General features: G+C 47.9%; 2 protein-coding genes, 1 non-coding gene and 1 pseudogene across 9 annotated transcripts in view; 2 read left to right on the top strand and 2 right to left on the bottom strand.

Annotated features, from left to right (window-relative positions):
• ZNF71 (zinc finger protein 71) overlaps nt 1–26,209 on the bottom strand; it is a 192,131-nt gene that overhangs the window by 96,970 nt on the left and 68,952 nt on the right. The window lies entirely within an intron of this gene.
• LOC121484687 lies at nt 1,287–20,576 on the bottom strand (annotated as a pseudogene).
• Nucleotides 15,588–15,694, top strand: LOC121485895. The gene has a single exon (XR_005986401.1). It is a non-coding gene; the product is annotated as a U6 spliceosomal RNA (small nuclear RNA).
• On the top strand, nt 19,016–26,209 carry ZNF835 (zinc finger protein 835). 7 transcript variants are annotated; one of them, XM_041743748.1, is made up of 3 exons: nt 19,016–19,233; nt 20,552–20,642; nt 22,826–26,209. In XM_041743748.1, the coding sequence occupies exon 3, from the start codon at nt 22,873–22,875 to the stop codon at nt 24,511–24,513; it is 1,641 nt and encodes a 546-aa protein (XP_041599682.1). In that variant the 5' UTR covers nt 19,016–19,233; nt 20,552–20,642; nt 22,826–22,872; the 3' UTR covers nt 24,514–26,209. The 7 variants fall into 7 exon arrangements, with proteins under 7 accessions (XP_041599682.1, XP_041599678.1, XP_041599683.1 ...); XM_041743744.1 differs by having other exon boundaries at nt 20,229–20,642; XM_041743749.1 differs by having other exon boundaries at nt 19,016–19,256.

The following is a 26,209-nucleotide window of genomic DNA, read 5'->3' as shown; positions in this document are numbered from 1 at the left end:
CCGAGAATCTGCCTCCATTGGAAGGTCTTGATCTCCGTCTCCTACCCCATGTCCTCTTTCTTCTTTCCTCCTACCCAGCCTGGCTCCTGTCACACGACAGGTACCACGTGACCTGAGTGACAAAAGAAACACACAAGCCGACTTGATATGCGGCTGTAGGCACATCCCACCCCACAGTTGGGGCTTCTCTTCTTCTTTATAAAACAATGGGGCTCCTCGACCTCACCTCATTCTGTACATATGCCTGAGGTCACCCCTGTGTGTATGAGCATCACCTGCCTCCCTTAGCTGTCACTGAACCCATAATCTGTGACTCTAGGTGCTTCCATGCTCCCTTTTGCCCAACAGGACCACACTGGAGCACACCACATGCCTGCTGGATATGCCAGCAGTGCAAACCTGCCTACTCCACCCCACCCAGCCACTTGTCAGGGCTGTGTTTGCTGTGCGAAACCTTGCAGTGTGAGAGGTATCTCCTACATGAAGAGCAGACACTTCCACCAACCATACAAGAGTAAACCCTGCAAACCCAGGGTCCCTGTCCTGCAGCACAATCCATGCACAGGCAGCTCTCCGCCACAAGCCCTTTGCTCTTGCCCCTGGGGGACACAGAGGATGTGGAGAACCAAAGCAAATGAACATAAATCGTTGGCACCTACAATTTCAGCCATGAGTCCTATCATTCTCTGTCTCTGATCCCAAAGCCCCATGTCTTTTCCAGCATCCATTTAATCCATGAGGTTGTAAGTAGGTATAATCCCAGCCCTTTCACAATGCTGGCCAGAAAGACACAGCCCAGGCTAGAAAGTATAGTGGCAGGGCCCCAAGGCAGTAGCACTGCACCCCTGGAACAAGCCCATGGTGTGCAGCTTCCTGGAGGAGTTCCTAAGGCCACAGAAGCTGCTAGACGCAGCTCTTGCTGGAGGCTGGCCATCGTGTCCTGAACCAGCCCCAAGAGTCAGACAACAGCCACCCATCCCTCTTCCCCTTCAGCTATTGAGAATTTATGGGACAATCTCTTTTGTGTCCACATCTCTCTCTCTCTCTCTCTCTCTCTCTCTCTCTCTCTCACACACACACACACACACACACACATCCTAATTGGCTCTTCCTTCACTTCCTCAGATGAAATATTTTTTTAAAATATGAGTTCGTGTGTGTGTGTGTGTGTGTGTGTGTAATACACACAGAATGATTGCAAAGAAGTAACTCAAAGTTTACAGCCCCAACAAGGCAATCCAGAATACCAATTTATTTCTTCCCTCCTCAGCCCCACATCTTAGAAGTCAGCCTTTTTCCCCAAGAGCCTCCTGAAGGCACCTTCCATGTCCTTGTTCCACAGGCTGTAGAGGAGGTGGTTCATCATGGGGGGTGAGGATGCCATAGGACATGGAGATTATCTTATCTCAGTCATGGATGATCTTGTCCTGAGGCATCATATACATGAAGATGGCCATGCCATAGAAGAGGGCCACCACTGTGAGGTGAGACCCACATGTGAAAAGGCCTTGGCATGGCCCCCTGCGGACTGCAGCCGCAGCACAGACACCAAGATCCTTCTGTAGGAGGCCATGATGAAGGCAAAAGGAGCCAGCAGGGTCAGGGCACTAGTGCCCACCATGAGTGACTCATAGAACTGCAGGTCAGAGCAGGCAAGCTTGAGCAGGGCCAGGAGCTCGCACGATAAGTGATTGATGACCTGGTGAACACAGAACTCCAAGGGCATGGTCAGCACAGGGACCACAGTCAGCAGGAACACCACAGACCATGAGGTCCCAGCCAACAGGCTGCAAAGCCAGGGCCCCATATGCCTGGAATAGCACAGGGGGTCAACAATGGCCACACAGTGATCATAGGCCATGGTGGCCAGCAGGAGACACTCCACTACACCCAGATAAAGTCCCACAGCCATCCGGGCCAAGCATCAACCTAGCAAGATGATGTGAATGGTCACCAGGCAGTTGATGAGGATCTGGGGCATGCTGGATATGGTGTAGCACACGTCCAGGAAGGGCAGGTTGAAGAGGAAGAAGTACACGGGCGTCTGGAGCCGGGGATCAAGCATAGCAGATCAGGAACAGGATGAGGCTGTTCCCGAAAAGATTGATGATATAGGACAGGAAGATCAGGCAGAGGAAGATGGTTTGAGCCCATGGGTACTGGGAGAGCCCAAGCAGAATGAAGTAGACTTCCTCTGTGCTGTTTTGGCTGCCCATGCCCTTCCGAAACTCCAGCTGGGTGGGAAAATATGGATAATCTTGAGAGGTCGTTGAGAAACTGGCAGCTTTTTATAAATAATGTTGGACTCTTTCAAGGCACCAACACTCCTGTGTTCCTGGGCACTGCTGCACAAACTCTTACCCCTTCATCCCTGTATCTCTATGGCCCTTGCTGAAGAATGGTTGCTTGATGCATGCTACCATTCAGAAGCACTCATGGACCCATCCAGATAGAATAGCCATCCATTTGTTACATTTGCAGATTGATGGATCAGGGAAAGGATTGGGTCTTTCATTCACTGATTCTCTACCTTTGTTTATTAGGTTCTTTCATTCGTTCATTTATAACTGAGTTATTGACTCATGAATCCACTTATGAATGGGTTCACTCGTTGTTTCTTTAATGCATCTGTTCATCAGTTCAACAAACATGTCAGAGCAGCTTCTAACTGGTCCAGACTCTATCCCAGGCAATGAAATTACAGTGGGGAACGAAAATACAACAACAACAAAAAACAAGGCCCATGCTCAAGGAGTTGATAGACTAAAGAAAAATTTGAAAAGTAACACTAGTACACTAAATGCTAAGACTCTGTTCCCACTGTGCTCCTGTCCCTGAAATTATATCTGCCTGTACCCTTTTCCAAGATCTGCAACTTCTGGGAGTTTATTGTACTGGTGGGTCACATGTGCAAACTGAGATCAAAAGGATTATTTTCCAACACATTAATTTTTTAAATTTATTCATTTATTTACTTAATCCATCTGTACACCCAACATGGGGCTCAAACTCACAACCCTGAAATCAAGAATCACAGGCTCAAAAAAAAAATCACAGGCTCTTCTGACTGAGCCAGGCAGGTGCCCCTCAAACATTTTTTAAAGATTTTATTTATTTATTTATTCACGAAAGACAGAGAGGCAGAAACATAAGCAGCGAGAGAAACAGGCTCCCCACAAGGAGCCCAGTGTGAGACTCGATCTCAGACCAGGGATCACACCCTGAGCTGAAGGCAGATGCTCAATGCTGAGCCACCCAGGTGTCCCCCTCAAATGCATTTTTAAAAACATAAATGCTGGGTTGTATTCCAGAAGATGGAAAACTATCTCCAGATCTAAAAATATGGGACAAGGTAAAGAAATTGTGGCCCATCCATGACAAGAACACTCTGCAGAAGCAAAAAGAATAAGGAAATTATACTGATATACATATATACACATATTTCTAATATATTGTTAGACTAGAAGTGTGGAAGTGAGTTTGATGGAGGTAGTAATTATATGGGAATATTTAGGTATGTGTCTGTGAAGGAGAGAACAGTGGCTACCATTTTTTTTTAATGGGGAAGAAAATATGTTGTATACCTTCATCTCCTCCTTCAACCTGACACCCAAATTGAACACTGCCATTTGAGGGCATGAGAGAGGACATGTCTGAAACTAGGATAAAGCACAGTAGGAATGATATAGTATCTGCCTAGCACTTGTAGGAATTTGAGTTTCTGACATGAGGAGATTAAAATGCTTCCTAAGGAAATGAGGGAAGAGTGTTGGGAGGAAAAGTGACCTGATTAGCATGGCCAAGAGGAAGAGGGAAGAGCATGCCAAGCAGAGGTAATAGGATGGATGGATGGATGGATGGATGGATGGATGGATGGATGGACAGATGGATGGGTGGATAGATGGAAGGATGGAAGGAAGGAAGGAAGGAAGCGTAGATGGAAGGGTGGATAGGCAGATGAAGCTGTATCAGGTTACACATCCTCTTCTCCCATATCCAGCCACACACCAGGTTCCAGCAGAGTCTGATCCAGGAACTCCACCCCTTCCTTCCATGAAGAGACCACACACAGGCAGGAATCCAGCTGCCCTCACACTTTGGGGAGAACAAGAAAATCATTCCAAGGAGCCCATGTACCATATCTTGGTCCCTAGCACCTACCCAAGCAGTTTCCCTGAGAATACACACATCTTGTCTCCCTCTGTCTGTATCTTTTTCTTCAGTCTCCCACAGAGTTTCTGGAAAGCTCGGTGGGGATCAGTGGAGCCAAGGCAGGGGGAGAACTGAAGAAGTAGAGAAAGGTGAGTAATTGGGAGCCCCTTCCCCCGTGGTCTCTGGAGGCTCCTGGGCACCACCTGGGGATGCTCATTAGCAAAGGTTGGACTGCAATTCTGGAAAAACAAACTTTACAGATCTCTCAGAGCCATTAGAGGAAAAGTTTGGTGTAAGGGATGGCTCCCTCCCCCTAGAATCTGGGCTGCTCAGGGCAGGCAGATTATTGCAGGTGGAGATTCAGGGTCTGGGTGTGTGAAGATGGTCCAACTACATGATGGACCAGCTCTGGAGCCTTCCTGAGAATCATGTTTCCCGTTTGTGGAGTGGACAGAGGAGTCCCAGCTGTGGTGGTCCAGAAAGAGCTCAAGGATGTGAAGGAGGAAGCCCACAGTGACTGGACAGGCTTGACACTCTCCCGTGGGACACCTGCAATTTCCCGGAGTGGGAACCTCATACAAGGCCATTCTGCGACCATGAAATGGTGAGGCAGAAATAAAACCACCCTGTAATCATGTGTGAACACAGACAAAAATAAACATTGGCCACACAAAGACAGGGCCCCTCCAAGTTGTCAGTGACCAGCCCATCCCAGCTTTCCCAAGACTGTCCCGATTTTAGGACTGGAAATCCTGCATCCCAGAAACTTCTCAGTGCCAGGCAGACCAGGAGAGTTAGTCAGGCCTGTTTGTGACCTTGAGACATATGACCTTGAAACAGCACATGGTTACCCTTTGGCCTTCGGTCTGTCCAAAGACAATGAGGGGAGTGGAGTCTATCAGTGATGTTCAAAAGCCCTTTCTATAGAAAGTACCTTTTTTGATTGGTGTGTTGGCCCCAAAGAAATGAAGGCAAAGCTTTCTCAAAAAAGATTGTGTGATCTCAGTCGAGTACTTAGAAGCAGAGAGTGGAACCGTGATTGCCAGGGGTGGGGATGGGGAGAGGCTGGTCAGCGGGGACAAGCTGCACTTATATGAGGTAGAAAAGTCTGGAGATCTCCTGAAGAGTGGGCTACACTTGTAATACTGTATCCAGTGCTGGAAGTTTGCTTAAATATATACATTTTTATTAAAAATTAAATTAAAAAGAAGCATGAAAGAAGAATGACACAGACAGGAGCATGGTATAAATTTGAGTGGCCAATAATTTTAAGTTTTCCTTTTTTTAAAAAAAGATTGTATTTATTTATTTGAGAGAGAGAGCATGAGCAAGGCGAGGAGCAGAGGGAGAAGCAGACTCCACTTAGAGCAGGGAGCCTGATGTGGGACTCAATCCCGGGACCCCAGGATCATGATCTGAGCCCAAGGCAGATACTTCACCGACAGAGCACCAAGGCATATACACGATTTGTTTAACTTATAGGGAAAAAAGGACATTGGCAGAAAAATGAAGAAAGAATAGTGTTTTCAGTAAATGGCTCTAGTCCAATTCACAACGATGAAGAGGGAAAAAAAAGAATTTTTCTCAGTCCCATACTATTCCTTTTTTTAATATATGAAATTCATTTACTTTTTTAAGTAAACTGACTAACATACTTTTCTTCCTGAAAACAAAAAACATTTTCCTTGAAGAAAACTGGAAAAATACAATCACAAAGCAAAAAGCAAAAATGACATTTACTTCAAATGTGCCACAATCTCCCCTATTTGCAGTCTGGCATGTTTTCCTCGAGTCTTTTTCTTTTTTAGTTGAAGTGTAGTTAACACACAATATTATATTACTTTCAGGTGTACAATGTAGTGTTTCAACAGTTTTGTACATTATGCAGTGTTCACCAAGGTAAGTGTAGTCACCATCCATCAGCACACGTTATTACAACATTATTAACCTTTATTCTCTTCTCTATGCCGTATTTCTAATCCTTGAGACTTATTTCTTTTATAACTGTACCTCTTAATCCCCTTCACCTATTTCACCCTCACCACCCACCTTTCCTCTGGTAACCACCACTTTATTCTGTTTAAGTGTGTTTGCTTTTTATTTTTTGGGTTTTTTTCCAGATTCCACATATAAGTGAAATCATATGGTATTTGTTTTTCTCTGACTTATTTCACCAACATAATGCCCCCTCGCTCCATCCATGTTTTCACAAATGGCAAGAAATTCCTTTATATGGCCAAAGAATATTTCATTGTGTACACACACCACATCTTCTTTATTATCTACCAATGGACCTCAGTTCCATATATTGGCTACTGTAAATAATGCTGCAATAAACAAAGGGGTGTGTGTATCTTTTTGAATTAGTGTTTTCATTTTCTTCCAGTCAATACCCAACAAAGGAATTACCAGGTCATATGGTAGCTCTGTTTTTAACTTTTTGAGGAATCTCCATACTGGCTGGACCACAGTGGCTGCACCAGCTTGCATTCCCACCAACACTGCGCAAAGATTCTTATTTCTCCATCTGTTGTTTCTTGTCTTTTTTTTAAGGATTTTATTTATTTATTTATTCATGAGAGACACAGAGAGAGGCAGAGACATGGCAGAGGGAGAAGCAGGTTCCCTGTGGGGATCTCGATATGGGACTCAATCCCAGGACCCCGGGATCATGACCTGAGCCAAAGACAGATGCTCAACCATTGAGCTATTCAGGTGCCCCTGTTTCTTGCCTTTGGATTAAACCATTCTGACAGGGGTGAGGTGACATCTCATTGTGGTCTCAAACTTAAGTTTCCTCTAAAGGAAAGAGTAAAGGTGAGGTAATAACAAAAAAACAACTCTTGGAGGACCATACGAGATCCATGCTCTGGGCTATATGCAAACCTCTAACCCAGTGCAATTGGGTTGTTACATTAACACTAAGTACTCTAACCAAAAGGGAGAAATGAAAAATTAAGGTATGGCATGGGAAATTATTTGCAATGCATACATTTGAAAAATAGCTCCTATCCTGAGTACAGAAGTAATTCGTATAAAGCAAGGAGAGGAAAAAATTTTTTCAGTAGAAAACACTGGGAAAGAAATTGAAACTAGCACATCAGGAAAGGGATATTGAGCAGACATTCCATATATGAAAAACTCAAATTTGTTAACAGGAAAATGCAAAAGAAAAGTCATGAGAAATTACCACAAACCCTCACGTGCAGCGAACATCAAAATGACACTTCCAGCCACATTTTGGAATGAAGGATTTATGGCAATGTTCATTCACTGATGCAGGGAATGTAAATTAGTCACCCATAGCAATAAATTTGTCAGGATCTACGTTTAACTCATACAGATGCTATGACAAAGCATTTCTACTCCTATGTGTGTTTAGTGGTAACACATGGATGTGAACTCCGTGACACACATCAGGCTCACAGCAGCGACAAAACATAAACCACACAGATGTCCTTTAACATAGGAATACAAGAAAAATTCACCCAAAAAAAAGCAGTAAAAATGACCATGTGACACTCGCATACAACACAATTAAATCTCACAAATTTGGTGAATAAGACATCCAAAAACATCTAGTGTATGAATCCATGTATAGAAAGTCCAAAAACGGGGGTGCCTGGGTGGCTCAGTCAGTGAAACATCGGTCTTCTGCTCAGGTCATGACCTCAGGGTCCTGGGATCAAGCCCCAAATCGGGCTCCTGCACAGCGAAGAGTGGCCTTCTCCCTCTGCCTCTGCTCCTCCACCCCTTCCATGCTCTCTCTTTCTCTCAAATAAATAAATTAAATATTTAAAAAGAAAGAAAGTCCAGAAACAGTAAAACAAAATTCTATGGGACGGCTGGGTGGCTAGGGGTTGACTTTCTGCCTTCCGCTCAGGGTGTGATCCCCTGTCCGGGATCGAGTCCCACATCAGGCTTCCTGCAAGGGGCCTGCTTCTCCTTCTGCCTGTGTCTCTCTGCCTCTCTCTCCTGTGTGTCTCTCATGAGTAAATAAATAAAATCTTTTTCAAAAAATTCTACTGTTGGACTCCTGGATTATGTCTATCTTCTGGGGGAAGAGAGAGGGTGGTGGTTGAAAGCATGAATGTGTCTTTGGAGATACCAAAATATGTTAATTTACTAGACTTGGGTATGGTTATACGTGACAACTGTTGAATAATTCATTGCATTGTTAAATTTTGCCCTGTGTACTTTCTCTATATATGTATTCTGTTTCACAATGAAAAAGTTTGGGGGTGCCTGGTTGGCTCAGTTGGAGGAATGAGCCACTCTGGATCTCAGCATTGTTGTGTTCAAGCCCCACCATGGGTGTAGATTGCTTAAAAAATAAAATCCTGAGACGCCTGGTTGGCTCAATCAGTTGAGCATCTGCCTTTGGCTCGGGTCATGATCCTAGGGTCCTGGGATCAAGTCCCGCATCGGGCTCCCCACAGGGAGCCTGCTTGTGTCTCTGCCTCTTTCTTTGTGTCTCTCATGAATAAATAAATAAAATCTTTTTTAAAATTAATTTTAAAAAGATCCTAAAGGGGTGCCTAAGTGGCTCAGTTGGTTCAACCAGGGACTTAGATTTCAGCTCTGTTCCTGATCTCAGGGTCAGAGGATAGAGACCCAGCCTCATCTACCTCCCCCCACCACCCCTCCCTCACCCGCCTCCCCTGGGCCTCAGGCTCCCTCCTCCACCTCCCTCCCCCACTTCCCACCCTGCCTCCCTCTGCCCTGCTGCCTGCTTCTGTGATGAGCCTGGAGTCTGATCTTCCATCTCACCCTTTGTCCCTCTGCCACCCCTACACCCCATCACTCTCTCTCAAATAAATAAAACCCTAAGAAAATCTTTTCTGTGATTCAAGAGTGCCATCTACTGACTGCGTGGGTACTCGATGAACTCTGAGGCATTCCCCCACAATAAAGCAGAGAAAATAAATGAGATCCTTTTATAACAAACAGGTTTATATCTATTTGGGGTTTTGCTGTAGTTTAATAAGGCTGTTTCCTGAGTGACAATGACGGAGCACATTCGGGGTTCGGGCCGTCACAGGGCTCAGGTAGGATTCCTGCAGCCCCGGGTGGACTGAGCTGGGTGAGTCCATGCACACTGGACCTCACACTCACTCATTTCCTGGGCCGTGTGCCTACAGGCAGAGCCAGGCCAGGACCCCTGGCTGGAGCGAGGGCCTAGGAAGATCTGCATCTGACAGATGGAAATGCCAGGCTCAGAGAGCAGTTCTCTGGCCTGCATGGCCCTGAGCATAGGTCTCCCGCATCCACATCCCATCCTGTCTCTGAGCATCCAGGACTGGGCATTCCAGACTTGGCGGGGCGGGTAAGGAAGGGGTGAGGCAGAGTGAGCAGGCCTAGGATTGGCCACTCTGAATCATTTCTGGGGGTTCACGAGCCTCGGGACTGCCCTGATGTGCCCTGTTCCTGCCCTGGAGGGTGAAGGACCATGGATATCAGCCCACCCAGGACAGCCTGACAGAGCACGTGGTGGGTGTGGGCTCTGCCCTGGCTCATACGCATGCAGACATGCTCCCTGCCAGCTGTTCACTATCCATAGGCCTGGGCTGGCCCTGGGAGGGATCCTTCCCAGGTGAAAACACATCAGAAATACAGACACATACACCATCAGGAAATCCCTCTCTTCCTTGTAGGTGTGGGGGGTGGGGGGTCACCCTCACCAACACCACTTCCCCCCTGAATTCCAGCTGATTTAAATATGCACGTAGATGAATAAAAAAGCCACGCACTCCTATTCTCCTATTCTCAAACCTCTGACAGTCTCCCTCTCGTCAGTCCCCATGATTCCCATTTCCCTGACAAAAAGAGAAAAACAAACAGAATATGCTATTGTGGGGTTTTTTTTGACAAGAAATCACTTATGGCTATTTTTGTTCTCTGGGCCTTCACACTCCCTGGTGACAAGCCTGGTACCAGCAGAAAACCAGAACTTTAGCTCTGTTCTTTCTACCACACGCCAAGGAGTTTCCATTCCAGTGATGGGAGAAGCAATAAACAAGTGTGGGAATGAAGGAAGCATCAGCATCATAATGGGAATAAGGCGGGTGTGTGGTGTGAGGTGTGTGGAGGTTCTCTGGGGATGGTAATGGGGAGTGGGATCTTCCCTGAGGAGGACCTCTTATCTGAGCCCTGAATGCAGACATGATGGAGCCCCATGAAGACCCAGGTGAGGAGAGGTAGAAGGAACAGCAGGTGGAAAGGTCCTGGGGTTGGAGGCTCAGGCAGAGGCCAGTGTGGCTGCAACTGAGGAGGAGATAAAATCAGTAGGACCATGAGGATCCCAGCAGGGCCAAGTAGGCCATGGGAAAATTTGGCTTTCATTCTGAGGGAACAGTGAACCCCTGGGGGGACTATTTGGGGGAGTGCCGTCACTAATTCACTCTTCTGGTTGCCCAGCAGAAATTCAAAGGGGAATAAAGGGTAGTGGAGGGACAGGAGACAAGGGGAGAGGGTCTGCGGACATGCAGGTGGGGGTGGAAGCACCTGGATGAGGTGACATTGGAACAGGAAGTCCCCATCTGAGGACACCGGTAGCCTCTAAGCCCTGCTTTAGGTGTCTGTGCAGAGAGATTATGGATGTAGAGAGAACTTAGTCTGTGGAGTCTCAGGCAGCAGCAGCCGCCCTGGGAGTCAGTGAGGAGGGGGCCTAGGAGCCGTCTGCGGGGGAGCTCACCTCACACTCTCCGGTGCCAGTCTCTGATGAAGAGTCAGGAATCCCTGCCAGGAGCCCCGGGGATGGGGGTCTACCTCTACTCAAGAAATCACCCTGAAGCTTCCTTTTCTCAAATACTGAATTCCATTTTCAGCCAGAGTCAGGCTTTCTGCTGCAGGTCTCCATGACAACGGGCCCTCCCCTTCCTGACACTCCATCCTGATTTTCTGCAGGAGAAGCTGCAGGCATGGCAACCAGACTGGTGGCAGATTGCGAAAGTAGTGGGGTGAAGCCTGTGACCCTGTTAACATTTGGAGGGCTATGCAAGACAAAGCCAGTGTTTTCATAAAGCTCCATTTCTTTCAGCATCAGCCAGTCACTGAATACTGTGGTAGGAAACTTAATGACAAAAACAAATGGTGCTTTGGATATTTTACACGTGAGGGATGCACAGCAATATTCAGTATCTTTCTGAAACCCCATGAACTGCCACTCCTGTGGTTCACATTTTCAACATTTGGTCTCTCTACATTCCTTCCTCTGATGGCAGATCTTCTTGAGCTGGCTTGTCAGTGGTAGCTGATTAAAATGTAAAGTAATCATGAGTGAAAGTTAAGGTAGAACAGGAGATGATAGTGGAATTGTCCTAATTCCCATGTTGGAGAAGTTGCATGGTGCCTAACCTGCACACACATGCTGTTATTAGATAGTTGTCATTGTTTAAGATTGAAAGAAAATCATCATAAGTGATGCCTCAAATACCCTGATTTTCCTGAGTCTTGACTTCCTCCTTCCAGTAACCTTTTCCTATAAACTACCTCAGTGGCTCCTTCCCAGGTCGCTGCCTACACTGAGGTGAGCTCCCCTCTCTACAACTTGATCTCAGTAATGCCTTAACCCCACTGGTGCCTAAAATGCCTTGGTACTTCTGCTCTTTCATCATTCCTCATTGCCCTCATCTCTCACTTCCTCTCGCCATTGGTGTAAATCCACCACCAAGCAACACAACACATTCCCAGGGCCTATCCCTTCATACCTTCTCTCTCTTCTTCTGGAAAGTCCACCCATGCCTGAGCAGCTGCCTGCCTTCCCTGTCCTCACATTCCCGCAGCTGAACGTGGCTGGGTGAAGCCCTTCCTCGCTGCTCTGGGTTGACTCGTGTCCACCTCTCAAGAGGGACATGTTGAAATGCTAATTCACAGTCCTTGTATAGGTGACCCTATGTAGGTGTAGAGTCTTTTCAGGTTGTCAAATTAAGGTGAGAACGTGGGGCGCCTGGTGGTACAGTAGGTTGAGCCACCAGCTTAGGCTCGAGTCATAATTCCGGGGTCCTGGGATGGAGTCCTTGTCAGGCTCCCTGCTCAGCGGGGAGCCAGCTTCTCTGTCTCCCTCTCCCACTTCCCCTACTTGTGCTTTCTCTCTCAAATGAATAAATAAAACCCTTTTAAATTTTTTTAAAAGATTTTATTTATCCATTCATGAGAGACACAGAGAGAGAGAGAAAGAGGCAGAGACATAGGCAGAGGGAGAAGCAGACTCCACGCAGGAAACCCGATGCAGGACTCCATCCCAGGACCCCGGGATCATGCCCTGAGTCAAAGAAGGACGCTCAACCACTGAGCCACCCAGGTGACCCTAAAATTTTTTTTAAAAATAAGATGAGAACATTAGGGTACGCTTTGAGCACTAATGGTATCCTCACAAAAAGAGAAAATTTGTACACACATGCACATGAAGATAAGCCACAAGCCCAGGGAGCACCAGAAGCTAGAACGGAGGCCTCCCCATGCACCTGCAGAGGGAGCACGGCCCTCCCACACCAGCCTCCCCAACTGTGGGACAACACATTTCTGTTTTGTAAGCCATTCAGTTTATGAGACCTGGAATGACAGTCCTAGGAAATGAATAGTTTCAAAAATACATATGTCCCTGAGCCCCTTTCTCTGCTCTTCCCTATTTCTATTTTAAAGTGAAATGTTCTTTTAAAAATGGCTTTGACCTCTTTTAAGAAGAGAAATTAAACATTTTAAAAGATTTTATTTATTATTTGAGAGAGAGAAAGAGCGAGTACCGAAGGAGAGGGAAAAGCAGACTCTCCACTGAGCAGGGAGCCCCCAACTCGGGACTTGATCCCAGGACCCTGAGATCATCACCTGAGCAAAAGGCAGATGCTTAACTGACTGAGCCACCCAGGATCCCCAAAAAAGCAAAATTAAAATTAATGAACATTTAGTCAAAGGTCTACAGTATATAGCATTATACCAGCTAGATAATTTCAACTCAATTCGATAAATTTTGAAGTGGAATGCGATGCATTTTAACGGGAGACAGGGGCATCTTCCAGGAGGTGTGTCTGGGGCCTGAGGATTCATTTTACCATTTCTTATTGTTTCAGATTCTCTACTGTGAGCATGTACTGTAAGAAAAAGAAAAAAATTCACAGAATATTTGAAGAAGTATATTAGTAAAAAATATTAGTAAAGATCTGGAATGATAAAACCTGTTTCCTCATCTCAATGAAGGCTTGTGACCTGTCTATAAAAATTTAATTTAATTTTTAAAAAGTGAAAGTTTTCTATACAACTAGAATTGGTAGATTAACACTGTTCTTACCATGGTCTTAAGCAAACTGTAGACCCCTGGGGAAATCATGCAGATGCCTCACCTTCCATCTAAACACTTCTTGTTTTTCAGAACACTGCATTCCTCAAGTCACAGCTATTGCAATCCTCCCCCATGAAGCTGAATCCCTCATTTAACCACCTTCTGGGATGTGGTTTATGTATACAATGGAATATTCCTCAGCCATTAGAAACGACAAGTCCCCACCATTTGCTTCCACATGGATGGAACTGGAGGGTATTATGCTGAGTGAAATAAGTCAATCAGAGAAGGACAAACATTATATGGTCTCATTCATTTGGGGAATATAAAAAATAGTGAAAGGGAATAAAGGGGAAAGGAGAGAAAATTAGTGGGAAACATCAGAAAGGGAGACAGAACATGAGAGACTCCTAACTCTGGGAAACGAACTAGGGGTGGTGGAAGGGGAGGTGGGTGGGGGGTGGGGGTGACTGGGTGAAGGGCACTGAGGGGGCACTTGATGGGATGAGCACTGGGTGTTATTCTATATGTTGGCAAATTGAACACCAATAAAAAATAAATTTATTAAGAAAAAAAAAACCCACCTTCTGTAAATTTCCAGCTAATGCCTGAAAGAGAACTGGAATGAAGAGAGCCATTGTAGAGATCCTAAGGAGAGCCACCCTACCTGCTTCTACCACAATTTCCAGCATTTCAATTAATAGTAACTTGGTGGTTTGTTACTTGATATTGAAAACTTTGGTGTCATGCTTACCATAGTTTTGTATGTATAAATTATAAGCCAATCCTGTTGGTTTTCTCTTCCAATATGGTGGACATCAGAACACCTCTTAAGATCCCCATCACTGTCTTCCTTGTTTAAATCGCCATCATCCATACAAGGTTTACTCTCCCATCCCCCGTGCTTGTCACCTGCTACTCTTATACCATTACTGTCATCTCAACAAAGTCATCCTATTAAAAGGTCAATCGTATAATGGCTACTCTTCTGCTTAAAATCCTCTACTGGCTCCACATCACGCTCAGGATGAAAGCCAAAATTTTAGAGTGATCTGGGAAGCCCTACATGGCCCAGATCCCATTATATCTCCTATAAGACACCCTGTCCCCTCCACCTGGAGCACATTGTAGGCTCTGTGCCAGTGCTCCAAGGATTGGATATTCCCAGCTCACCTATTTTGCCCCTGCCATACCTTCTCTCAAAAACATGTTTCTCCTTCACCTCCCTGTATCTTTGCCTAATTAACACCTCCTCAGTGTGGCAGTCCCTGAAGAAAGTATTAACCAAAATATATAACCAAAATATCCTTCCAATGTCATTCCCCCCTACTGCCGGGCTCTATTTTCATTCACAGCATCTTTTTTAAAGATTTATTTATTCATTCATGAAAGACACAGAGAGAGAGAGGCAAAGACATAGGCAGAGGGAGAACCAGGCTCCTCTCAGGGAGCAGGACTCAGTCTCAGATCCCGGGATCACACCCTGAGCCGAAGGCAGGTGCTCAACCACTGAGCCACCCAGGTGCCTCTCGTTCACGGCATTTATCAATTTCTAGAATACTAGATAATTAACTTATTCACTGGATAAGAGTCTTTCTTCTTCCAGCAGAATGGAAGACCCGGGAGGGACACGCATTTAAAAAAAAAAAAAAAGATTTATTTATTTATTTATTTATTCATGAAACACAGAGAGAAAGAGGCAGAGACAAGGCAGAGGGAGAAGCAGGCTCCATGCAGGGAGCCCAATGGGGGACTCAACCCCAGGTCTCCAGAATCACACCCTGAGCCAAAGGCAGACATTCAACCGCTGAGCAACCCAAGCATCCCGAACAGGCATTTTAATTTTGTTAGTAGGTGTATCACCAGTGATTAGAGCAGTTCTGGCACACAGTAGATAATAAAAAAAAAAAAAAGGTGATAGAAAGATAGATATGTGATATGTGGATGGATGGCTGGGTGGATGGGTGTGTGGATGTGTGTGTAGATAGATGGATAGGTAGATGAAAAATATATAGATTTGTTGAATGATTGGATCGTCTCCATAATTCTCACCATACCCTTATGAAGGAAGTACATTTTTTTTGTCTCCACTTTGCCAATGAAGAAATTGAGTCCTAAGGCGTCAGTAGTTTTTAAACATTAAATATTGTATTCCTGGGTACTCGCTTTGGCAGCACATATACTAAAATTGGAATGATACAGAGAAGATTAGCATGGCCCTTGTGCAAGGATGACACTCAAATTCGTGAAGTGTTCCATATTTTTTCTCCCTCTGCCTATATCTCTGCCTCCCTCTGTGTCCCTCATGAATAAATAAATAAAATCTTTAAGAAATAAATAAAAATAAATAAATATTGTATTCCTTGGGATCAAAACTAATCTGGCCAATCTGGTTAGGTACCATCATCCTCATCATCATACTTCTGAGTCTTTTAAGGGAATTATTGTGGGTCAGACACTATTCTGTATACTTTCAACTGCACCACGCAGAAGAGGTGGGTGCCATTCCCTGTATCATCCCATTTTACATGTAGGAAGAACTAAGAGTTGACATGCCTTCACCAAAGTCACACCACTGTTATGGCTTAGCCAGGGACCAAGGTATAAAAGTCTAGCTCCTGTATGGGTGTTTTTAACCGCAGAGTTTTTCAGCTGTCTCCAGAGGAGGTGGTCTATATGAGGGATGGTGTAATCAATCCCATTTATCATGCATGACCAGTATATTTTTAATGAAATAAAATAGGATAGACTGGAATATAATTTTTAAAAACAGTTGTGTGAATTGCTATGGAGGACTTCATCCCTGGGGCACCATCCCAGGGTTAGGATCAGGGGAAGCAAATCACTGGCTGGGCTGGGGGCACCCAGCAGAAGCTGGGACCTGGAGTCTGCACAGAGCAAGCCAGGAAGCCCTGGGGCTTTCTGATTGCCTCTCACATCAGTGCTGCTAGGGTCAAAGACAAAGTCACACCAGTGACACTCATGAACCATGGTGATATCTTTGTGTCACTGACCCTCCTGCCCACCAACCCAGGCCCTAGAGAGGTGAGGGGGCAGGAAAATACCACACCTCTTCTTGCTCTAACAAAATTACATTCAAGAAAACGTGTCCATTTCAAGTGCATTCCTTGCACTTCTAGGAGCCTGTGTGCAAGGAGTTTTTCTGGGGAAAGGGACCTAAAAGTGCCTTTCCTGGGCAGAATGGACAGACGACCCCCACCCGGCTTGAGGGACCTTTTGGCCTCCCCCTGGCACTCAGCAACCCCCATGGAATCCTATTTTCCCCTATTTTTTGAGGGAAAGTCTTTGTTTGAGCAGATTTTATCCTTCCTTCTGTGGGGCAACAGTGCCCCCAAGTGATCAGCACACTAGTTTAAGGAAAGAGTAGGGAGGGGTCTTTGGAGGTAACTGAAGAGCATAATTATAAGCACTGTGGTGTACATACATATGGCCTCTTTTATCTTTTTGGAAATAAGACTTATTGGTGATTTCTCTAATTACACTTAAAGCTAACATTTATCTCTGTTCCCTCTCTGCACACCTCTGTCCGACCTATGTCCCCTTGAGACTCCTATGATGCTGTTTCACGAGTGGGCTTGGCCAGTCTCCCCTGATTGAATCAGATGTGATGAGGGAACAGAAGGCTAGCTGATAATTACTCATTTCACTTAACATAATACAAAATTAGAGAGGAAGACAGACCATGAGAGAGACTCCTAACTCTGAGAAACAGAGGGTTGCAGAAGGGGAGGAGAGTGAGGGGATGGGGTGACTGGATGACTGGCACTAAAGAGGGCACATGATGAGATAAGCACGGGGGCTATACTGTATGTCAGAAAATTGAATTTAAATGAGATGTTTTTTAAAAGAAGGCTAGCTGAGGACAAACCACAAGCTGACACCCCGCAGAGGAGCCACCTCCACCAGGTGGGATACTTGTGACCTTCCTCAGCACTCCTGGCTGCCCTAAAGCTAAGGGAAAGGAAAAACAGTTAACCGATAAAGATCACAATCCTGCAAGACATGAATTTCCCTTGGTTTACAAATGTCTTATTAATTTACAGGAACAAAACATTTTTGACAATAACCTAACTTCCAGAAGGAAACTCCCTACTATCTTTTTTTTTCTTAAGATTTTCTTTATAAAATATGTGAGACATGAGACACAGAGAGAGGCAAAGACACAGGCAGAGAGAGAAGCAGGCTCCCTGCGGGGAGCCCGATGCAGAACTTGATCCCAGGAACCCAGGATCCCAACCTGCGCCAAAGGCAGGTGCTCAACCACCGAGCCACCCAGGTGCCCCAAAAACTCCCAACCATCTTAATGTTAATGCTTTACTAGATGGAAAAACAATCTTAACTTGATAATGGCAAAGCCTCCAGTATCTCGTAGGTCCTCTTTAGCATACAAAAATTCTTTTGAACACCTCCCTTTTTTCCTTACCTCCCCCAACTCCCAAGTATATAATCAGTTACCCCTCACAACCCCAGGGGCAGCAGCTCTTTCTGTCCATGGGTCCTGTCCCCGTGCCTTAAGAAAACCACTATTTTGCACTAAAGACGTCTCACAAATTCTTTCTTGGTAGTTGGCTCTGGACCTCACCCCAGCAAACTTCACCTACGTTCCAAAACGACATAGAGATGCTGATTCAGGTCTTTCTGTGCAGGCATCAGGTGTATGTGGTTCACCCCTGCAATGTGTACCTCTTCTGTGTATCTGCCTCTGTATTCAAGGACACCAGTCATGTTGCATTAGGGCCCGCCCTAAGGACTTCATTTTAACTTGATTACCTCTGTAAAGACCCCGTGTCCAAATAAGATCACATCCTGAGATACTGGGGGTTCAGATTCATGTGCATCTTCCTTTTCTTGGAGGATGGGGCACAATTCAGCCCATAGCAGTTAAATATAGCTTTCTAAAGAAAACGGCTTTAAAAATCGTATTTTAAGGAAAAGAATGTTTGAGCTGTTTCCATGGTCCATTCTTTGAAGAAGATGTTCCCTCTCGGGGCACCTGGTGGCTCAGTGGTTGAGCACCTGCCTTGGGCTCAAGTCATGATCCCAGGATCCTGGGATCGAGTCCTGCATCAGGTTCTACGCAGGGAGAATGCTTCTCCCTCTGCCTATGTCTGCCTCTCTCTTTCTCATGAATGAATAAATAAAATCTTAAAAAAATTAAATTAAAAAAATAAATAAAAGACTGGCTGGCCAGGAGTCCCGTAGATGTACATGTTTGCTATTATAACCATTGGCCCACATCTATGGATTTGCCACCTGCTCTGCTGTGGAAGGGAATTAGAGCAAATTGCTGAGACAAATGCTTTCCACGACTTCACCTCGAGCTGTGGGTTGGAACCGCCTGCGATAAGTGACTTAGCAGCTCAGATCCAGTTGTAAGCCTGTCGACTCCGCCCCTCCCCTCCTCTGAGGAAGAGTCCCGCCCCCTATTACTGGCCCCGCCCACCACTCGGAGCCGTCCTGCGGCCCCGCTCCGCGCACTGGGCCGAGAACTTCCGGGCCCCCAGGGCGGCGGCGCAATGCCTTCCGGGAGTCGTAGTTCTCGGGAGCGGTCCGCGGGCTCTCGCTGTCCCGGCACGCACGCGCAGTCCGCACCGGCCTGGCGCTCAGGCCCACGCGGGTGGTCGTAGCGGTGACCCGTGCTGCCGGCTCGTCCGCGCCCCCGCGGGACCAGGGGCTTCTGGGGTCCGCACCGGCCGGGCAGGGCCAGACCCAGGAGAACCTGACCGACCTCGGGGGATGCTGCCCGAGGCCTTCAGAGCTGGTGCCGGGAAGCGAGGGCAGCGGTGTGTGGTGTGCGCGTGCGCGAGTGAGTGTGCGCGGGGGTGCGTGTCGGTGTACGTCCGTGACTCGGGCGCCGTGTGCGTGTGAACCCCGCCCCGCGTGTCTTCGTGTGTCTGCACGTGCGCGATTGCACAACTTTGCCCCCATGCAGGTGTGTGACCATGTACGTGTCCCCGTGCGTGTGTGCCCCACCCCACCTGTCTCCATGTGTCTGCACGTGTGTGACTGCACAACTTTGTGCCGGTGTAGCTATGCCTGTAACACCATCCGTCCCCGCATGTCATCGTGTGTTTGCACCTGTGTGCCCATGCAGGTGTGAGCCATGCATGTGATTCTGTCCCTGTGTGTTTGCGTGAGGGTGGCTACCTCAGTTTGTGCCCTGTGTGTGCAACTCTGCACGTGAGGCCATCCCTTCTAAGTCACTGTGTGTTTACACATGACTGACATACGGGCATGTACCTGTAAAGGGGAAGCAGCATGCAGAATTGAGCAGATGTCTGCACTTGGAGACCTGTGTCACGTGTGCTGGTGTGTGGAACATGTTCTCTTGGGTGTGGGGTGTGGGACTCTGCGTGTCTGGGTGTGCCACTGTACACAGTGTTTTGATGGGTGTGTCTACTATCCTGGAGCTGGTCAGCCTGAGCATGCCTGTGTCATTCTGCGTGTCTGAACACAACCACTTGTGGAGATCTCTTCAGATGTCACAGGATGTGTATGAGACCCTGTGCAAACCTGGGGTCGCTGTATTTCCACATTTAGGGGAGACCCTGTGTGTGTGTGACTTTGTGCACATGTGAAGCTCTGCCTGCTGCATAGGACTGTGCACATGTCTGGGTGTGTCCCTGTGGGTGCTGTCTGTGTGGGGCGGGACGGCATGTGTGATTTTGTGTGACTCCATGCATATCTGTGTAACAGGATATGTGTGTCTGCCTCTGAGTGTGTCCGTATCTCCCCTTTGTTTGTTTTTTTTTTTTTAATTTTTATTTATTTATGATAGTCACACAGAGAGAGAGAGAGAGGCAGAGACATAGGCAGAGGGAGAAGCAGGCTCCATGCACCGGGAGCCCGACGTGGGATTCGATCCCAGGTCTCCAGGATCACACCCTGGGCCAAAGGCAGGCGCCAAACCGCTGCACCACCCAGGGATCCCCGTGTCTCCCCTTTGGTTGCCTGTTTCTTTGCATGACCCTGCCCAGCTCACCCCGCCCTGAATCTGCATACCCTCCCACACGCACACAGAAAACGCCCTGTGTTTGGTTCTGCCCACCTGCCTTTGCCCCAGCATCTTCCCTTCATGGCTGCCATTTCTTTCTCTCACAGATGCTGACTGGACCCCCTGGTACATGGTGGTCAGAGCAGGGGCTACTACCTGAGTGACATGGACAGGACCCAGTACTCTCAAGACTACAAGGTGGGTACCACTGTCCAGCTCTCTGGGGACACAGCTGGGCTAACTCTAGCCTGAGGACTGCCTGAAGATGGTGCCAGAACTGGGCATAGCCCAGCCTGCCTCCCACCAGCAGAGTTCTTACCGCTGCACACAAGACCCTGCTTGGTCTGACCCTTGCCGCCACCATACCTAGTCTCCCCCTGCTACCTGCCTTGGTTGTTCTGTTCCACCCCCTCCCCCACTGCCCAGCACCTTTGCATTTCCTCTGTCACCCAAGCTGTGGTCCTGGCTCAGAACCTTTGCCCCTGCTGCACTCATGGCCCAGAACACTCACTCCTTCACCTCTGGGTCTATGCTCAGAAGTCTTTTCCCTCAGGCCTGGGCTCAGGGGAAGAACATTCCAGGCATGGAACAGCCAGTGCAAAGGTTCTGAGGCAGGAGCACTCCTGGAATATTTGTGGAACAGGGTGAGGCTCATGGTTGGAGAAGTATGAGCTGGGGGTAGACAAGGGCATTGTGGAGGGTAAGCTCTGGAGCCAGGTACCCAGCTGTGGGACCTAGCTTGTCACTTCTGGGAACATTATTCCTCAATAATGTGAGGAATAGTAAGCTAACACATGCCAAAGCTTCAAGGATGCCAGGCATATAACATTGTGTTCAGCAGGTGCTAGTTATTGCCACTGTACCAGTACACCCAAAGTGGCTTCGGAGTGGCCAAGACCAGCACCTCTCAGACACTCCTGTGCCTACAAATCGCCTGAGCCTCTTGTTAAAAAAGCATATTCCAAGTTGCCAGGCCTGCAGAGGGGCCAAGCCCTGCATTTGTCACAGGCTGCCGGTCCACAGTGGAGCAGTGTACCTTTGCCACATGATCATAATCCCTAAAAAATAGATTGAGTTTGACTATTTTTACCTAAAATGCATCGTACCTGATAAATTCTTTGCATCTTGCTTTGTTTGCCAACACTGTGTGTCTGAGGTTCTGAGCCGGTACGGCAGCTGATCAGCATTCGTGTTTATGCTGTGAGATGCTCCATTGTATGACCCTGTTTATCTGACTGCTCCCTTGTTAATGGGCAGTTGGATTGTTTTCTGGTGTTGGACTGTTACAATCTTGGCCAGGCCTCCGGGTACACACGTATGCATGCTTCTCTTGCTCACGTTCCAGAAAATGTAATTACTGGGCTATAGGGATTGTGTGTCTACAGCTTTCCTAGAAGATGCCAGTGGGTCTTCCAGTGCCTGCTCCCACAGTATATTATGTGTGGAGTTGGGAGCCCCCTCTTCCTCTGTGTATGATTTTCCAGAAAACAAAACTCTCTTCTCAGACTGGCATAACAAAGTACTAGAGACTTGCTGTGTTCAACAACAGTTTATTTCCTCACACTTCTGGAGACTGAAATCCAGGATTAGGGCATCAGCATGGTTGGGGTTCTGGTGAGCACCCTCTTCATGGCTTGCAGTCTCCTCCTCACTGTGTCCTCACATGCTGGAGAGGAAGCTCTGGCCTGTTTTCCTCTTATGAGGACACTAGTCCCATCATGGGGGGCCTCATTATCTCCCAAAGCTCTCACCTCCAGACACCATCACTTCAGGCTTTGATCTATGAACTTCGAGGGAGGGGGACACATTTTGGGCTATAGTACCAGGTTGCAAGGGTATATCTAAGAGCTGTCAGATTCATGGTTTTGCAAGGATCTTTTAAAATTGTTTTCAGTAGGGGTCCCTAGGTGACTTAGTGGTTGAACATCTGCCTTCAGCTCAGGTCTGTGATCCCAGGGTCTTGGGATCAAGCCCCACATGGGGCTCCCTGCTCCATGGGGAGTCTGCTTCTCTCTCTCCCTCTGCCCCTCCCCCTGCTCATGCTGTCCCTCTCTCTTTCAAATAAATAAATAAAATCTTTAAATAAACTTGTTTTCAGTTCTGTTAAATCAGTGATTCTCAATGAGGGATCATTTTGCCCCCCAAGGGACCCTTGGAAATGTCTAGAGACACTTCTGGTGGTTACACCTTGTCGGGGATGCTACCTGCAATCAATGGGTAGAAGTAGGGGCACTGCTAAACATCGTGAAGGACGCAGACCACCCTGCAACAAAGAACATCTGAGCCGAACTGCCAGTGGTATGGCGGTTGGGACTCTGCACGACATCTTCTCCAGCCCGGGACAGATGACCAACCTATTTGGTTTTTCCCTTTCCTTTCAGATCTAGTAACGAAGATGTGAAAACAGACAGTGGCTCAGGAAGCACAGATGAAAGAAGGTCTCTTGGCCATGGCTGCCACCCAGGGCTCTGAAGTGGGACCATCCCAGGAACAAGAAGGTCAGTTCAAGGACCTGCAGGGAAAGCTGGAAAGCTGTCCCAAGGCAGAGGCCACCACCCGCGGGGAGGACACTGCCGAGGCCACTGTGCAGGCACAGGATGAACCCAGCGAGGTCCCGGGCACCAGCCCGAGCCTGCCCCTTCCCCCAGCCGACAGCAGGCCCCAGGGGCACAGTGCACCTAGAAGGCCCCCGAAGCAGAAGAAGGCCGCCTGCGAGGAGGAGGGAGAGGATGGCCCCAGAAAGCCGTGGAAGTGTGGCGACTGCGGCAAGGCCTTCAGCTACTGCTCGGCATTCACGCTGCACCAAAGAACCCACACTGGCGAGAAGCCGTTCACATGCGCCGAGTGCGGCAAGGCCTTCAGCCAGAGCGTGCACCTGACCCTGCACCAGCGCACGCACACAGGCGAGCGGCCCTACGCGTGCCCCGAGTGTGGCAAGGCCTTCAGCCAGGGCTCCTACCTGGCGTCACACTGGCGCACGCACACGGGTGAGCGGCCGCACCACTGCACCGACTGCGGCAAGGCCTTCGCGCGTCCCACGCACCTGGCCCAGCACCGGCGCGTGCACACGGGCGAGCGGCCTTACGCATGCGGTCAGTGCGCCAAGGCCTTCCGCAACCGCTCATCCCTGCTGGAGCACCAGCGCATCCACACTGGCGAGAAGCCATATGCCTGTGGCCAGTGCGCCAAGGCCTTCCGCTTCTCGTCGGCACTCATCCGCCACCAGCGCACACACACGGCCGAGCGGCCCTACGCCTGCAGCCAGTGCGCCAAGGCCTTCACACAAATCGCGCATCTGACGCAACACCGGCGTGTGCACACTGGTGAGAAGCCCTACACGTGCCCCGAGTGTGGCGCGCCCTTTAGCCAGAGCGCCTCACTCACGGAGCATCGGCGTATCCACACAGGCGAGAAGCCATATGCATGCACACAGTGCGGGAAGGCCTTCACGCAGGTGTCACACCTGAGCCAGCACCAGCGCGTGCACACAGGTGAGCGGCCCTATGCGTGCCAGGACTGCGGCCGCGCCTTCAGCAACCGCTCCCACCTGGTGCAGCACCACCTGGTGCATACAGGCGCCAAGCCCTACAAGTGCCTAGAGTGCGGGGTGGCCTTCAGCCATGTGTCCTCCCTCATTGAGCACCAGAAGATCCACACGGGTGAGAAGCCCTACAGGTGCACAGAGTGTGGCAAGGCCTTCAGCCAGGGCTCCTCGCTTACTCTGCACCAGCGGACCCACACGGGTGAGCGGCCCTACACGTGCCACGAGTGTGGCAAGGCCTTCAGCAACCGTTCCTACCTGATCCAGCACCACATCGTGCACACCGGGGAGAAGCCCTACGAGTGCAGCAGCTGTGGCAAGGCCTTCAGCTTCTCGTCTGCCCTCATCCGACACCAGAGAACGCACACTGACAAGAAGGCCTACCCACGCACCCAGTGTAGCGACACCTTCACGCAGCTGCCACACCTAACTCGACCTCTGAGCTCCCAGAGGGAGGAGAAGCCTGTGAGCAGCAGCGACTCTCCAGACACTGCCGCAGACCAGCGGGAAGATAAAGTCTTCCCCTAGCCAGGCATTGCACCGAGCACTTTCACACCTCACTTCTGACCTCATAGCACCGAGGGGAGAGACCCTAGCCTCCCCATGAGAACACTGAGGCTCAGAGAAGCTCAGTGACTTGCCCAGGGTCACACAGGGAGGAAGCCACAGGGCCGGGCCTCCCCTCCGCATCCGCCAGACAGCCCCCATCTCCACCACACAAAGACCCACTGCTTCCTGGTTCAGAATGATAAATGTCCACGACAGTGGACCCAAAGTACTATCTGTGCTTCTCTAGCTAGCCTGTTAGTGGTTGAAGTTTTTATGATCGAGTAGGCATTTGTTCAATAAAATTAATTGGATAAAAGTTTCAGCCCCTTTGGTGAAGTTGGCATATTACCGAAGGGAGAGGGTCTGGAGGAGAGCTATGGGTTCTTGGCACTGACCCGGTGCTTCCCAGATTAGAACAACCAGAGAAATCCAAAGAAGGAAGAGTTCTAGAAGAGACTTACCTCTCCCCTGACAGCCTGCAAAGGGAGATTTTTAGAGTGGAGCCCAGCCTTTTCCAGTGTGAGGACATACTTTCCCCTGTCCCAGCTCAATATCCTGCCTTCAGTGATTGTGTCAGCTAGCTGTTGCCGTGTAACAAATCAGTACAGTTGTCCATTTATTATTTCCTATCCTGGGGGTTTCTCTGGTTCTGGACCAGGCTCAGTTGATGTTGGCTAGACTCATTTACACATCTGCAGTCAGCTGAGGGCTGGACAGGAGCTGGCTGTCCCAGGACGGCCCAGCCAGACCAACTTTGCAGTTTAGAGCTTTGGATTATGTCAAGTTTGCTTCTAGACCTGTCAGCCAAAGCAAACATCATAGCCAAGACCAGGGGCAGTATAGGAAGGGCCTTCCCAACGATGTGGGGAGACAGAGTAGTCACCTATTATGCCAGTGAGGTAAGTTCTACTCCTACAGCATGATCTCTGCAGAATTATTTTAGGGGTAACACATTTGTTTGGTCCATAATTAACACAACAAAAAAACCTTATCCTTATCCATCTCCATTCCCTCTACCCACCGAATCTCTCTCCCTAGAAGTAACCATTCTTGAGTTTCCTGGTATCTATCCAGCTTGTTCTATGCATATATAAGCAAATATTTATGTGGATATTCATTTATATGTGTAAAAATGCTAAAAAGATGTATACCTTTTTACACAATAGTAGTGTATGGCACACAGTTTCCCACCTTTTATTGATTATTTACCTTATATCAATAGATGAAAATGGACATGATCAGTCATTTCACAGAATTAGGGCATCAGATTTCGTAGGTATAGAATCATTTATGATTGTTTTGATCTCATTGTGATTTGTTCAGCTCCAGAAAAGGAAAAGTCACAGAAAAATATTTTTCTGTTAGAAATGCCTTTTTTCAAGGTTGCCCAACAAACTTTCCTGTGTAATGGGATGATGTAAAAAACCCACATTAAAAAATGTTGTGAGATTTTTCAGTTCTACAAAAAAATATAAAGTATAATAGGTGTTTGTCCACCCATCTAGTTTGAATGCCTTAAAGAAAACAATTTTCATAGGAACACAATACCTAAAAATGGTTTCATAACAAAATTTACCATAGTTTATGATACATATTTGCTTTTAAAATAGGTCATGAGGGATCCCTGGGTGGCGCAGCGGTTTGGCGCCTGCCTTTGGCCCAGGGCGCGATCCTG

This window comes from Vulpes lagopus, chromosome 2, assembly GCF_018345385.1.
Source record: "Vulpes lagopus strain Blue_001 chromosome 2, ASM1834538v1, whole genome shotgun sequence".
In the NCBI taxonomy this organism is placed as follows: Eukaryota; Metazoa; Chordata; class Mammalia; order Carnivora; family Canidae; genus Vulpes; species Vulpes lagopus.
This window is presented reverse-complemented; position numbering and strand designations above follow the sequence as displayed.

Coding starts and splice junctions, on each gene's coding strand:
- ZNF835 (XM_041743748.1), top strand. CDS start 22,873: ATGAAAGAAGGTCTCTTGGCCATGGCTGCCACCCAGGGCTCTGAAGTG.